The sequence below is a fragment of the Apus apus genome, chromosome 3 (genome assembly GCF_020740795.1).
Source record: "Apus apus isolate bApuApu2 chromosome 3, bApuApu2.pri.cur, whole genome shotgun sequence".
Taxonomy (NCBI): Eukaryota; Metazoa; Chordata; class Aves; order Apodiformes; family Apodidae; genus Apus; species Apus apus.
The window spans coordinates 118025746-118041749 of NC_067284.1; the positions used below are offsets into that span (position 1 = coordinate 118025746).

The 16004-nt window shown below is 40.5% G+C and overlaps 1 protein-coding gene and 1 long non-coding RNA gene across 2 annotated transcripts in view; both read left to right on the forward strand.

Annotated features, from left to right (window-relative positions):
* The window catches only part of LOC127382568 (uncharacterized), a 175770-nt gene that overhangs the window by 82936 nt on the left and 76830 nt on the right, over window positions 1–16004 (forward strand). The window lies entirely within an intron of this gene.
* PEX7 (peroxisomal biogenesis factor 7) overlaps window positions 1–16004 on the forward strand; it is a 37692-nt gene that overhangs the window by 7504 nt on the left and 14184 nt on the right. Inside the window, exons 6-8 of the mRNA XM_051614366.1 lie at window positions 9517–9623; window positions 10281–10394; window positions 13071–13126. Of these exons, the coding sequence (XP_051470326.1) occupies window positions 9517–9623; window positions 10281–10394; window positions 13071–13126 (277 nt within the window). The remainder of the gene's footprint in view (window positions 1–9516; window positions 9624–10280; window positions 10395–13070; window positions 13127–16004) is intronic.

Here is a 16004-nt window from a genome sequence, read left to right on the forward strand (position 1 = left end):
TTGCTGGTCAATACAGTCATACTTGAGTTGGGTGCACCCAGAGGCAAAGGGGCTGGTCAGGTGGCAGTGTTCTCCAGAGGCACACCAAGAACTCTGGACTGAGACCTGCAGCCTGACTGCTGGCTGAGCAGGGGTGCTGTGAGCCACGGAGTTTGTCTGGGAAACAGAGGTGCAGTAAGACACTGCCTTAGTACTAATATAAGGCATTAACTCCAGTGGCTTAACTTTATTTGATTTCAAGTCTGTTGGACTTGTGTACTGATTTAAGTAGAAGCTTTTTAGCTCTTGTATCAAGAGGGTAAGCATGTATAAATATGTTTTCCTGTTACTGAAATTAAAGAGAGACAGTAAGTCTTCCCTGTTCCATGAGAACTTTGATGAAAAAGTGCTTTCCTAAGATTTCAGTCTGGCTGTTTCTCTCTGACTCCAGTTACAGAGTTGATCTGGAATGACAAACAAGTTACATGTATTTGTTCTAACACAGTAGCGCTTGGAAGCTGGGTGCTGGTGCACAGGTATTTCCAACTTATCTAAGGATTCATTGAGGTAATGCTTGGTGAGGTTCCTGTCTCGTAGGATGTGCAGAAACTTACAGGACTGAGCCCTGTGTGCTGGATGAGCAGTTCTACTGAAATGCAGCTGTGCACCACAGAATGCTGAGCTGATCAAAGCTAAGTGGAGAAAACGGTGCTTAGGGTTTTTTGCAAGTTCTAGAGGATGTTGTGATCTCTCTAAGTCCTCTCAGAAGCATCACCTCCATGGTAGTCTAACTCATAAAATTTCTGACATTGTAGATGAAGAAAAGGGCTGTTAGATGCTGTATGTGGTGGTACTTAAATTGGGTACACAATTGATCTGTTCTTTCTTCTTTTGTGAATTTTGCCATTTGAAAGGGACTATCATACTGCTGGAGCCTGAACCTAATTGCAGTCAGTTTTCACCCGTCAGTGACCCCATAGTATTTTACAGGAAAGACAACACACACAAAAGACACAGTATTTTTCTTCTGTAAATACTACTCAGGTGTGAAATAAAAATCTTACAGTGTAATGCTAGCTGTAAAGTCATTAGGTAAAGGAAAATTAAGGCTTTAAAGTGCTGGTGGACTCTGTTTAAGATTTCCAAAATAAAACATCTGGTGTGCTTCTAAGTGAAATAGCATCAAATAGCATCATAACATGCCGATGTGGAAAAAGTTTGTTTGCTTTTGGTTTTAGTTCACATTGGAATTTTCCTGGGGTTTGATTAGATTACTTGACTACTGAAAATATATATTGGAAGTTTTCTCTTTGGTAAGCAGGACTGTGGGTAGTAGGAATTACTCATGACCCTCTAGCTCTGGGTGTAAATGCCATTTCCTTGTTGTAAGAATGGCATATCAGACAGTTAATGCTCAGAGTTTACTGCACTGTTCAGTGTTTAGTGGCATTCTACTGTCAGTCAAAATATCAGACAGTTAATGCTCAGAGTTTACTGCACTGTTCAGTGTTTAGTGGCATTCTACTGTCAGTCAAAATATGTCATGAAAGTCAGGTGGAATTTTTCAGCAGGCTGGGCCTTCTGGTTTGAAACTTGTTACAATCCACGCACTTGATAGGATGACAGGAAATTATGGGACAGAAAGGTTAATTTCACTGATAATCTTTTGTTGAGCCAAAGTTGGAGCAGGAGAAGAACTGCGATCCATGATAGTACCCCGTGGAATTTACAGCTGTTCCCCTCTTTGAGAGACCTGCTGAAAGGGTTGTCCCAAGTTTTGTGGGCTCTTCTTTTGCAACTTTGTCTTATCTTGAAAGTTAGTAACTGAAAATGTCTGTACTTCTTCCTTTCATCTCCGTTGTGGTTTGTTTTCTGGCTGTTGTTTGTTTGTTTTGGGGGGAGGGGGGGTTGGGGGTTTTTTGGTTTTTTGTATTATTTTTAAACTATTAGTTTTTTGAGGAGTGTCATTAAAGTGTATAGAAGCATTGCCTTTTTGAAGGAGGCTGCACTGCTGTAGGATTGCACAGTGTGGGTGTGTTCTTCCTCTTGCCCCTCTTGTCCCCTTTCTCTCATCCCACCTCACACTGTTCACAGCCATGTACTCACTCATAGTAAAGTCTTAGCACTTCACACCAGAAGTGAGATGGTTCATGTTGCAGCATCTTCAATTTTCCATGTGTTAGTAAAAGAAGTTAGATACGTTGTTAACCATAGTAACAGTTAAGTACAGCAGTGCACTTTTAAAGTTTATTTTTTATTTTTAAGAAAATTAAAAAGATGGAAGGAGGAACCTCTTGGAGGCCTCACTCCTGCCTTTTTTCTGGATTTATTTGAATCCACATAGATATCAGCAAACGTTTAATTTCCACTTAGGTAATTTGTTTGTGAACACTGAAGACAGAAAACCAAGCACAGCTCAAGCCACAGTGAAATAACTGCTCAGAAGGACCGTTATGTGCCTAGACAATTTTTGCCTGAAGCTGTTACTGTTAATTCTTTGCTTTTGGAGTTTGACTTTTTTCTCAAAGTAATATGAGAATAGAAAAAAAATACAGGTGAAAAAAAAAAAGAGAAACGTAAGGCTGCAGCATAGAATCCCAGACTGGTTTGGGTTGGAAGGGACCTTAAAGATCATCAGGTTCCAACCCCTTGCATGGGCAGGGACACCTCCCAGCAGCCCAGGCTGCTCCAAGCCCCATCCAACCTGCCCTTCAACACTGCCAGGGATGGGGCAGCCACAGCTTCCCTGGGCAGCCTGGGCCAGGCTCTCACCACCCTCACAGCAAATAATTTCTTCCTAATGTCTAATCTAAATCTCCCCCTCTCTCAGTTTAAAACCATCACCCCTTGTCCTGTCACTTACCTCTCTGGTGAAAAGCCCCTCCCCAGCTTTCCTGGAGCCCCTTCAGGCACTGGAAGGTGCTCTAAGGTCTCCCTGGAGCCTTCTCTTCTCCAGCCTGAACACTCCCAGAGCTCTCAGCCTGTCTTCGTAGCAGAAGTAAAGCAGTTGAAAAATAATTTCATACTAAATGTGGTTATTTTGCTTCATTAATCCTCCAATCTGAATACATACAGGAAACACAAGTTTGTCTGCAGTGGACAATAAAGTGCAATTGAATTACAGAAGATAAATATGTCTGATCGTTCAGTTAAATTAGCTTTTCTTCAGCAACTGATACACTGCCATTTAACATGCACAGGAAGGTGTGAGGTACTTTGCAAAGCTGTTGTCTTCATGTGCACACAACCATTTGTACTCTCAGCAAGTAAATGGCTTATCTTTTCTTTTTTGTTTGAAATTGAGAGTTAATAGTAGCAGAACAAAGTGTTAATTGTGTGTATGTAAATAACTGCTGTTCTGGTGCCGGTAGCAATTTCTGAGCTGATAAGATAAGCAAGATGTTCAGGTGTACGTGCAGCACCAAACTAGAGCCCTGGCAACATTGAAAAAAAACAGTGATGTGGAAAATGTCGTTAGAGAAGTGACATAAATATTTAACAGCATCTTGATGGATAAAAGGGTTTAATGAGGTTTTGTGTCATTCGTCCAGAAGGTCTCTTTTTTTTTTATTATTTAATCTAGAGAGTAAATTGGTGAGAAGCACATAAAGAAAGTGCCAAATGTACATTATTGTGTATTCAAACATAAATTTGTTCTGCTAAAGGATTCTCCACAAGTGCAGAGAAATAGGCCTTGTTCAGTCCTGTGGTTTATAAAGAAAGCATCCTATATAGTATCAACTATTTTTATTGCCCCTAGATTTAACAGTGGGCAGTAATTCATGAGTACCATTTTATCCTTATTTGCATAACTATAGTATTCTTCAATGTAGATATGACGCTGGCAAATGAAACTATGAATGGATTCTATTTGACAAAGCCCAGATTTAAAATTACTGCCGGGTTTCCTCTTAGCTCCTGGGACCTCTGTTTTAATGCTGCATTCCTTTTAAAATAATTATTACACTGCATAAATGCACTGATCAGGGCAGATACATAGTTTTTATAAAATCTTAAATAAAACAAGAGTTTATCAAATCTGCAGGATAATGTCTGTATACATCAGTATTTAGATCAATTAGTTGTATTCTTTGCTGAAAGACTTATTTTCTAAACTGAAAGCCCAAGGCAAAAAATTTTCTCATGCCACAACAAGTTGTGTTAATTTCTGAGAAATTTTTATTATGTTGACAAAAGTGTTGGGGATCTGTGGCTTTGACAGTTTACAAATGGACTTGAAAATCCAGCCTCCACTTCTGCAAGCTTTTGCATTCAGTCCTAGACTTTAAGGTTAAAATTGAAAAACATTTTTTATCTCTCGTATTCCGTTTTATTGCCAGCCTGCCACATTGAGGTGCCTTTTCAAAAGTTTGTCTTCTTGCCTACCAGTCTCTTAGTGATAAATGTGTGTAGTTAAGGGGTTGTCAAGTGGTAATTTCATAAATCAACCTGGTATGTAGTCTTGGCACACCTTTCTAGGTGTTCCAATTTACTGTACAACTTCTTATTGTACAGTGGAGCATCTGGAGAGCAAGCTGAGCACAGTGTTTTGTTGCAGTTTAGTTAAACTGCTGTTCATGCTAGAAGCTACTACAATGTAATCCACCTGCAGTCTTTTGCTTCAAGACATATCATCACAGTGCAGAATTAATCCAAGCTTCATGCCAGCTGGAATATTGCTCAGGAAATGTGTGTGGCCCTCAACTGTGGGACACAGCAACCGCAGTAAAGTCCTGTGTGCAGAACATGCTGCAATATAAAGCTCTTTCAGGTTATAATATTTGATATTAGAATCTTACATTGTCAAATAATGGTTAAGTGTTGAGAAGAAAAATGCAACAGTGTTTTACAGTGAATGTGTATGTTTTGGGTCATTTGGGTTAGAGTTGGGCATCTAGCCAGTATTGCCATTTGCTGAAGAATGGTGTAATAGTAAGTCATAAGTTAGGTCAATTTTGAAATAGTAAAATTTTTGTCCCAAGATTTATGTTTAATCATCTTGGAAAACACGGAAATAAGTTTTCAATTTAAAAAAAAAAAATATTATTATTATCTTTTAGCAAATTACTCTTTTCAGAAAAAGTCTCTGTTATCTTTTCTGAAGTAACTTAAAGCTCTTCTAGTTTTTAGCTTTACAGCATTTTGTATTAGACTGAAAAATTACCAGCTGGAAAGTATGTTTCCACTGCTAATTATGTTTCCTTGATATCCAGGTTGTGCTACATGGAAATAGATGTGCATTTAGTAGAGTCCTGCTGGGTGATTTCAATAAATCTGCTATTTGTGTCACTTATTTCTGTCTCTCTGTGTGGAATCTCTTGTGCTTTATTATTCCTGTTTAAGGTTCCCTTATACTATCTCTGATGGAAATGGGCAGCATAACCATTTTAACATGCTAAAGAGATTGTTTTTGGGTCATGAGATTTGGGTTCTGTGCTTTAATCTCCTGCATGTTTTCTGTTTTCTAGTTAAGTCAGACTAAACAACTTAATCTGGTTTAGTGTTGCAAAACGCTAAAGCAAGCAAGTAATGTTAACTTGTAATCATTCAACAGCACTGCAGGAATACTTATTTAATGAAGCTTTTTTTTGATGTTACACCATATATGCCAATACTTGTGTCTTTTATGCTAAATTCTTTTCCTAAGTAAATTAAAAATATATTATTTGTTTGGGGCCTTTTCTCTTGATGAAGGAACAGTGTAAGGAGATCAGATTTCTTGCTTTAGAACTTAAAAAATAAATGAGTTTTTTTTAATTTATTTTTTGTTAAGTAAAACTTTAACAGTACTTCAGTTCTTGGAAAACATTCTGTCTGTCGTGGTTAGATTCCTTTTTGCCTTCAGAGAGCATTTAAGGTTCCTTGGGTTTTTATTACTCTCTCAAATACCTAGCTATTTTTTTATAGTTAATGGTGCACCTCTGCACTGTCTGGCAGTGATTGCTTAGCCAGTTGTTGTCACAGGATCTAGGAGATGATGGTTGATAGATTTGGGTAAAATACATCTGTGAGTTAAAAGCTAGCATAAAACTGACAAGAAATTTGAATCTTAAATTAAGCTCTCTTTTCACTGTCATACATTGTCATTCCCATTAGCAGTCTTTATCCCTTGCACAGGGATGATGTTCTTGTAGATTAGCATCTCTTTCAGAAGTGTTGAATAGATGAGTGTCTATTGTGTAGTTCTGTTAGTCCATCCAAGATTTCACAAATATTCATTAAAATGAAAGAAAGCCAGTACAATATACAAACAAATCTGGAATCATGATTATCTTAGCAGACCAGCAAAAATCTGTTGCCATAGAGAAATTGCTTCTTACAAAAATAGAAATATTTTCTGGGGGATATGCTGGCCCCTTTTGTGATTGCTTACTTCGGGATGCCAACTGGAAGTGGCTGTGAGTGAATATGATTATACTAGGTGTGCTTTCCTTGTGCTTTCTATTATTATTATCCTACAGCTGCTTTACCATATGGAAGAAATTAATCCTTTGTAATGCAGATTTGAAGGATTCACAGAAATGTGGAAATTCCAAATTTTGTAACAGCAATTTTTCTTGAAATTAAATGTAAAAAAAAAAAAAAAATCTATGTAGTAAGTTCATGGAAAGATGTTTGAGGTTTTAAAAAAAGTTTGTTAAAATGTGTAGTGTGTCAGCATTACACTGTTTATCAGCACTTTTTTAAATTAATCTGATTCTTCCACTTACAGCTTAAATGGAAAATTTGGATTTGCCTTTGGCTTTAATTCAGTCTGTTCTATTCACAGAAAGGTTCACTTGCATGTTGTTACCCCATTAAAAACATTTTACAAATGGTGCCAGCCAGAATTAATAACAGCTAAGCCTAGCATTTTCAAAGAAATAAAATAACTCTTTTTCTTGTGCATCAGCATTTTCTGTTAAATAAAGGAATAATTGGGGCAATTGTCTGTTTAGTATCAAAATTGTTATTGGCTGAGTAACTCACTTTTCAAATGTTTTTGGCCCTTACAATGCTAACTGTGGCCCACCTCTGTAGCAGTTCATTCTGGTCCACCTGGGTTTATATATTTATTTGCTCAGGAGAAATGGTCCTCTCTGTCATGAAATACGTTTCCCCTCCAAATCCATATTATCTGATGCAATTAAAATGAAAGCTTTTTAAGAAGTCCATTATAAATCTCCGAAAGACTGGAGCTGGAATCCGTCCTGCGCAGGCGAACAGACAGATTAGCAGGACTGATGGTGGGTGGATGGTTGTGCTGCCCTTTTTTTGCCAACACCCTGCTGCTTGTGGTTCCTCCCCCCATATGTTGCCCTGTTTTCACAAGCAGGGCAGCGATGCCTGGGGCTCCAGCTCCTGCAGGGTGTCCGCAGTGCTGTGCTCCTCCTGAGCAGGCTTGCTTTTGGCAGTCTGAAAGTAGGCGAGGGCAGTGAAACCTGTGAGAAATCATCTTGTTCCCGCCAAGAGCTCAGTGCCCCTCACAATTGTGGCATCTGAGGAGGAGACAGTCACCCAGCCACCAGAGCAAAGCTTTCCCTGATCCGTGCAGTACCACAGTCATAAGGTCCGTCTCCTGTCATGAGCTCTCTAGCTTTGTTTTTGTCATGGACTTGCAAAATGTTTTAACTCTTTTTGCAAAGTCTACAGGACCCAGTAGTTTGTGTAACATGAATATTATTACTGTGGCTTGGAGGACAGTTTTGTTGGAACTGTGGCTGGTTTCTTGAAAAGAGGTGGATTAGGTGGATGGAGAGCTGGCTGTGACAAAACTCGGAGGGCTGTGAGCAATGGAGCAAGGTCCAGCTGGAGGCCTGTAACCAGTGGTGTCCCCAGGCGTCAATACTCAGTCCAGTCTTGTTCAATATGTTCAGCAACAACCTGGACGAGGAGACAGTGTGTGACCTCAGCAAGTTTGCTGATGATGCAAGACTAGGAGGGGTAGGGACACTCCAGAGGGCTGTGCTGCCATCCAGTGTGACCTAGACAGGCTGGAGAGCTGGGCAGAGAAGAACCTCATGAGGTTCAATAAGAGCAAGTGTCAGGTCCTGCACCTGGGGAGGACGAATATGCACCAGTATAGGTTAGGGGTGGACCTGCTGGAAAGCAGTTCTGAGGAGAAGGATCTGGGAGTCCTGGTAGACAGTAAATTACCCATGAGCCAGGAATGTGCCCTTGTTGCCAAGAAGGCCAATGGGATCCTGGGGTGCATGAGGCCACATCTGGAGAACTGTGTCTGGCTCTGGGCTCCCCAGTTCAACAGAGACAGGGAACTGCTGGAGAGAGTCCAGGGAGGTCAACAAAGATGGTTTGGGGATTGGAGCATCTCCCTGATGAGGAAAGGCTGAGAGAGCTGGGACTGTTCAGCCTGGAGAGGAGAAAGCTGAGGGGAGAACTTATCGATGCCTTTAAGTATCTGAAGGATGGGTGCGAAGAGGGTGGAGCCACATTCTGCTCAGTAGTTCCCAGTGACAGGACGAGGGGCACAAGTTGGAACATGGGAAGTGCCACTGAAATATGATAAAAAAAACTTTACGTTGAGGGTGACAAGGCCCTGGGACAGGACTCCACCAGGGAGGTGGTGGAGTCTCCTTCTCCAGTCGAGGCCCCCCCTGGATGCAGCCCTGAGTGATGTGCTCATGGGGATCTTGCTTTAGCATGGGAGTTGGACTAGATGATCTCTAGAGGTCCCCTCCAGCTGTGACAATTCCATGATTCCATGAAGGACTATGGTTTTGTGTGCCCAGCTGTGTATTTTGAGCCCAGTGACCAACCAGGCACTGAAACCATGAAAATGCTTGTATCTATACAGCAGAAAAATCATAATTATTAATAATAGCCAATTTGAGGATTTCCAGAAGTATTTCTGGTAAAGAAACAATAGTAATTTCTAAAGTAGCAAGGTAAACCAGTGGTTTTTAATTTAGTTAGTATTGATACATGTTTTCTATAGAAATCATGTGTATTTCTGTACAGTTTCTTATTATTTCATTTGTCTCTCGAACGAACACAGGCATAATAATGAATTCTAATTAATTTTATCTCTCTAAACAAATTATCTGGAGAATGAATTTTTTCTCATACGAAGCTAAATATTCGAGATTAATGAGAGAATAATGATTAAAAAAATTGAAAAGTATGGTTGTCTTGTCATCTGATGCAGTTTTTCCATGTCTTTGTAAGCCATTAGCGTCTGAATTTCTAAGGTTTTATGCAAATGATGGAGATCTTTAGGGGTAGAAAACAATTTCTGGCTGGAGGCAAAGCTCGGATGATTCACAGCTCTTAAGTTAAGGTGGACAAAAGTGTTAATAATAAAATGAAGTTGGTTTCGCCTTGCTTTTTTCCAAATCCAAGAGCAATAGTAAGTTCTGATTCCTTTTGTGCACCAGTCTGACCTCCACATCTGTAATGTGCTTGCTTTATTTGGCCTGAGTGTCCTCATGTAATGGTTTACCTTTCATACAGCCAAGAAACTAGTCTAAAAATTACTAGTGGATTAACTGTATCCCATAACTAATTCAACAATGTTGAATCAATTTCTCTTTGTTTCAGGTGACCAGACTTTAAGAGTTTGGGACGTCAAAGCCCCAGGAGTCAAACTTGTGATACCGGCCCACCAGGCTGAGATCTTGAGCTGTGACTGGTGCAAATATGATGAGGTATAAACCTGTCATCCCACTGCTTTCCTAATTGAATCACTCTCATTAAGTAGCCTGGGGTTTTACTACAACATTAATGCATCTTCTCTTTATGAAAACATGTCTAATTGCTTTGTTGCTCTCATAGAATCAGAACATGCTGAGTTGGAAGGGACCCACCAGGATCATTGAGTCCAACTCCTGTCCCTGTGTAGGGCACCCCCAAAAATCGCCCCTGAGAGCAGCATCCAATTGCTCCTTGAGCTCAGGCAGGCTTGGTGCTGTGACCACTGCCCTGGGGAGCTGGTTCCAGTGCTCAACCACCCTCTGGGTGAAAAATCTTTTCCTGATATCCAACCTAAACCTTCCCAATTCAGCTTCCTGCCACTTCCCCCAGTCCTGTCCTTGGTCACAGGAGTGAAGAGGTCAGGACCTGCCCCATCTCTTCCCCTCGTGAGGAAGCCATAGACTCATTTGCTACTACATCTTCAGGAGAGCCTTTTCCCAACAGATGGAGCGGTTTTTGTTCCTCTGTTCTCTTTTAATTCACACACTGGAGACCTCATGTATAATTTATTCATCTGTATTGTTCAAATTATCTGACTTGTAGCCAGCATACAGATCAGTGCAATTTAATAATTAAGTTCTGTTGATATCTGTGTTTTATCCAATCACCAGAACTTGCTGGTCACTGGTGCTGTTGACTGTAGCTTGAAGGGCTGGGATCTGCGGAACATCCGGCAGCCCGTGTTCGTCCTGCTTGGTCACACTTATGCTCTCAGAAGAGTTAAAGTAAGTTTGATTTTATTCTCCATTGACCACCACTGCCTTGTTACACAAATTGAATCACAGAGTCATAGAATGGTTTGGGTTGGAAGGAACCTTAAAGACCATCTAGATCCAACCCCCCTGCACGGGCAGGGACACCTCCCACCAGCCCAGGTTGCTCCAAGCCCCATCCAACCTGCCCTTCAACACTGCCAGGGATGGGGCAGCCACAGCTTCCCTGGGCAACCTGGGCCAGCATCATCACCCTCAGAGAAAATAACTTTTTCCTGATGTCCAACCTGAATCTTCCCTTTTTAAGCTCCAAACCATTACCCCTCTCACTGCACACCTGTGTAAAAACCCCTGCCCCAGCTTTCCTGGAGCCCCTTCAGATATTGGAAAGTTGCTCTAAGGTCTCCCTGGAGCCTCCTCTTCTCCAGGCTGAACAACCCAGCTTCCTCAGCCTGTCTTCATAGGGGAGGTGCTCCAGCCCTCTGATCATCTTCATGGCCTCCTCTGGACACACTCAAGGAGCTCTGTGTCCTTCTTACGTTGGGGACTCCAGAACTGGACACAGTGCTCCAGGTGGGTCTCACCAGAGCAGAGCAGAGAGGGAGAATCACCTCTCTCTCAACTGGCTGCCTGTGCTGCTTTTGATACAGCCCAGGACACGTTTGGCTTTCTGGGCTGCAAGTGCACATTGATGGCCCATGTTAAACTTCTGGTCCACCACTACCCCCAAGTCCTTCTCCTCTGGCCTGTCCTCAATCCTTTTGGTCTGTAAAGCAGTAATATTTTGTATTATCTAGCATCTAGTGAAAAGAACAGCAGGTGTTGAAAATTTTAAATGCTGCAGTGACTGTTCTTGGGAACCTTCCATTTATCACTGTAAAACATTTCAATGTTCAGCAGGTTGCTGGGATTTCAAGGTAAATGACATCTTCAGTGTATTTCCATGAGGAGCATGGAGTGGGGTTGAGAGCTTGAGAGACAGTCATAGTCCCTGTGGACTTAAGATATGAGAGAGTCTCCATTTGTCACTCAACCGCACAATTGCAGGTCCTGACACAACAGAGGGGGGCAGGAGACCACAGCCTGAAGTGGAAGGGAAGGCCATGAGCCTTGACAGCCATGCACTTTTAAATTACCTTAAACCAACCATGAAGCCACATTCCCCAGTTGTCTGTCTTTTGTATTCTGTTCACTTGTTCAGGGTTGTGTTGACTGTCAGGTCTGGGCTGGCAAGGTATTCCAACCAGCACGGTCAGGTTTTGTGCAGCATTCTTGTGGCCTTTCACTGCAGTACAGGCTATTACCAGCACACTGAGGTTGTCTGGTGCCCTTTTCAGGAGATTTTTACATTGGAGCATTTGGCTGTTTCATACTGTTAGCTGGCTTCAGTCTCATACTGAAAAGTAGTTACGGCTTTTGGGTTTACCTAAGAAGGTATTTGGGTGAATGATCTGTGAAAGTCAGGCTGGGTGATGTGTTGGTCTCTTCTAAAATTGTATTATCTTACAATTAAGTGGAAGAGACTTACGAAGTATTCTCTCTTTGTAACAGAAAGACATACAAATTCTGTCAGCTTATATACATAGAACTCAGCTAAGTATTTTGATAGACTTAAGTAAGTCTGTCAGATACATGAGGTTAATGTAAAGCTTTGCAGCTTTGACAAGATGTTTTTGCTTCATCTGAAACTAGGTGGGGGTTTTGTTTTGTTTTTCTGTTGTTTGGGTTTTTTACCCCCAGAAAAATGGTAGGAAATCTGGGGAGGTTAAAGTTCAAGCATGAACATACCTTGATTCTGCTCTAGTGCAGAGAATTCTGTTAGTAGAGTTCAGCATGCGAGAGCATAGACTGCTCCCTTGGCAACTTGGGCAACTGGGACAATAGCCCAGGCCTCACTTTGACTGTGAATAATATTGCATGTTCTACAGGAAGAATCTTGCCTATGAACTGTGATGTAAGGGGCCTGCATTTCAAACTGAAGTTATGTCAATGACTTCTGTATTTCCTGGTGAGAAATACAGACCTTAAAATAGTTGGAAACTGAGGATTGTGAAAAAGCTGGAGCCCAGGTGAACAATTTTCACCTACCTACCTCCTTATTGCTGCAGTTCTTAGACCTGTCTGCAGTGCTCCCTAGAAGAGTGTCCCCCATAAAATACCCTGCAGGAGAAGGGGAACTATGAAGTGACATTACACTGCCTTCAGTTTTTCAACATACCTCAAATTTTCCAATTTCTGTAAATAAATTCACAATTTTAGGACATGGAATTGGTGACAGTAATATATCTTAACCACCTTTGCAGTGTGGCACAAATTTTCTCTCTGAAGATAATAAACTTGTCACATAGCTTTTCTGAAACTCACTTTATATAATGAGATGATGCTCAGCTTGTCAGCCAAAAGCTGAATTCAATGACTGTTTATTTGACTGTCTTAAGACTTACTAACTTTACAGCATGGTTGTTTGGCACTGCTGCAATGAAATCAAACCAAACCAGGATCCCATAGAGCATTCCTTCTAGTTAGAAACGTGGCAGTGAAATTTGTTGTTGTAGTCTGTTTTGTTGCAGCATGATGTGGTACCTGCCAAAACAGTTTAAATACTTAAACTTTAGTAAGTTTTTACTTACAGTAAGTCTGCATATGTTCACAGTGGTTTTACTTTAATATTGTTTTGTTTTCTTGCAGTTTTCACCATTCCATGCAACTTTACTGGCCTCTTGCTCCTATGATTTTACTGTGAGGTACAGTATTTTTTTAATTGGATAAAATTGGAAAGATAATCTATTTTAATGTGACCTGCAATAGGAAGCAGTTCTAAAGTGGACATCCTGAAGTGCAGTTGGTGCTGCTCTCTCCATAAGCTATGTAGAAAATGGATGGGTTTTTCATGTAAAGGCTAGCTCACCACCCTTCTGAATGATTTCTGCTCTGAGGGATGCTTTCTGTAATCCTTTTCACATAATTCTGCTGAACATAGTTGCATCTGGCTGTGATAATGTCTGATAAGAAGGTAATAACCTCTGAAATGAATGTAGGTGGGTGACTTCGTATGTTTCTGTGACATATTTTTTATTTTAGTGTTTTATGAAAAATGTTTTTGTCCTACCGATATCTGAGGAAGCTTTAGGATTGTTCCACAGTTTGGGTGTTGAAGTTATTTAGACAATACTTCTGCAAGTTTCCCTGGCTGCCCCATATATCTGATACTCTGAGGATTTGATATTACAGCTGATTTAAAGCTGATTCAGAGTACTAAAGAGTTTGACTTCATATTAGGACTTTGTTAAGATACACAGTGTTGTAAGTCAATACACTGTGAGGTACATCCCTGAATATTTAAATCTCATTCTTTGATCTACATTTTGATTGAACTTGAGTTCATGGTAATTGTTATTCTTTTGCTTACTGTAATAAGGGGTAGCAGTGCCATGCCAGCAAGATCTGCTGTCATGTGCCTGGTGCCAGGAGCCTGGCAGTGTAAGTGCTGGGATGTCCATATGTGTATATGTACCAGCATTCCATCTTACATAAACTGCTTAATTTTATTTATGTTAAAAATGGCACTTCTCACAGAACACTGGGCAGTGATCTGTGGAAGGTTATTTGTGGGATCTTAATATCCTTTACTGATGCAGTGCCAGCTGGTTTGCAGCATATTGTTTCTCTAAAGGCTTCTGGGTCTAAAATAGGAAGTGGCAATTGGTTTCTTCCAGTGGCCTTATCTGAGCAGTAAGACTAATAATCAGCATGCTGATGTGTTGAGGTGACTCGATTGTGTTGTCATGTTCTTCTCATTGTTGAGACCAGCTGTACTTGGGTTCAGCATTAATGTGTTCCGAGCTGTACCAAAATCCAGTGCAATTTCAGCTCTGATGTTTCCATGTGTGGAACTGCCAGTGAAGATGAGAAGAGCTCCTACTAGCTCATATACCAGAGTGTCTGTAAATGCAGAGCTTGGGGAGCTTTTCACAAAATGCCACTCTAGCCACTATTTTTTCTGTCCAACCAAGTACTTGTTATGAGGGACAGAGTACAGGGTTGAAGGGATGAAATACAGATTTTTAGCAGTTTTCTAAAACTATCAGTTGCTGAGTTTGGTATGAGTGAACAAAAAGAATGAAAATACTTGATAAATATAGAAAAGATGGAAGAGAAATAAGGATTCCAGTACATGGTATTAATTTCTGATCTTGCTGAATGTACTCAAGGCCTGTGACTTTTACCCATGTTTGATAGTAATTCATAGAACAATGATATGTCAGTCCTTTAAAAACAGTTTCACTGATAGAAGTGCTATTTTAATAGCAGCTTAGTTCTCATATTGTTCTTTTATCTTCTATAACATTTCTGTTTGAAGATCAGAATTGTCTGTAAGCATTAACACCTAGTAGAAAACAGGATACAGTATAGCTTACTGTTTCAGCTCTGTCCTTTTAAATGTTAACCAAACATTTAGATAGGATTAGATAGGTTTACCAAACCCTAGCGTAGGAGGCAAGGCTTGTGTTTGTTTCAGGTAGAACAGCTAGTTTGGCACATAATCACAACTGGTTATCTAAAAGCAAAAAGTAGTAGGTTGAAAGTGAGGTTACCAAAGCTCAGCTTCGTCCTTTGTGTGCAGTGCAGTGGTTGCAAGTGTGCACAAGTCAAGCTGCTGAAAAGAAAACTAGTGCATGTGCCAACTTCACACTTGGGGCTAAGAAGAAGAGGGTGTAGGTTTGAATTTAGGCTTCTCTGTGCTTGGGTATAATGATTTGGATTTAACCCCTATCTAGTAAATGCCTCATTGAGACAATTTTTTTTATACCATGTCCTTGCTTTTTGGAAGAGTTCAGGAAAAATGTAGGGCAATTAAAGAGCAGTTTTAACAAAAACAAATCATTAAAATGCCAGGAAATGCACAAAGTACTGTAACATTTCCAGAACTTACTTAAGCCTGCATGCATGTTCTTAAATCTTATCTCTATCAAAATTCAGTTTGAAGGAACATCAGTGTCATCTCTTACTGGAATCACTTCTATATTTTTGGACTCTCTTCAGTATGAAGAAAAAAATCCTACTGCATTAGGCACAGACAGTGCTCACCAAAATCTAAACAGAAGATCTGATAAATTATAGAACTTCATTAGGCTGATATCAGGTCAGATCTTGAAATGTATTCAGCAAAGCTTGCCTCTGAGGCAAAAAGGTGATTTTTGTTGAAAGTTCTACTGTTCTGGATATTGTCTCTGCAAAACACTTCAAGGTAAACTGCAGTCCCCAGCTCTCCCACACCGTACACAAGTCCAGTAAGTTGGATCACAAAGAAATCTTGAGAACTTCTGGAATAATGCTGCTCAGAAAAGAAACTGGGTTTCACTTCAGTTAATTATCCATGTTAGATTATTATTTTTTTTGCTTCTTTTTTTCTTCAAGGTGGAAAGGTGGGTGTTTGCTCCCTTTTTGCTCTCACTATCTTAGAAAATCTGCATTGCACTTAAGTTTTCACAGTGCAATGGAAGTTTTCTCTGAGCAAAACGTTGTCACCATACTAGTTCTGGAAGCTGGGCTATAGATAATGGACTTGGGACAGCAGAGGTGTGAGAGCCATCATTAACTTGTTAACAGTGATTCTCAGTC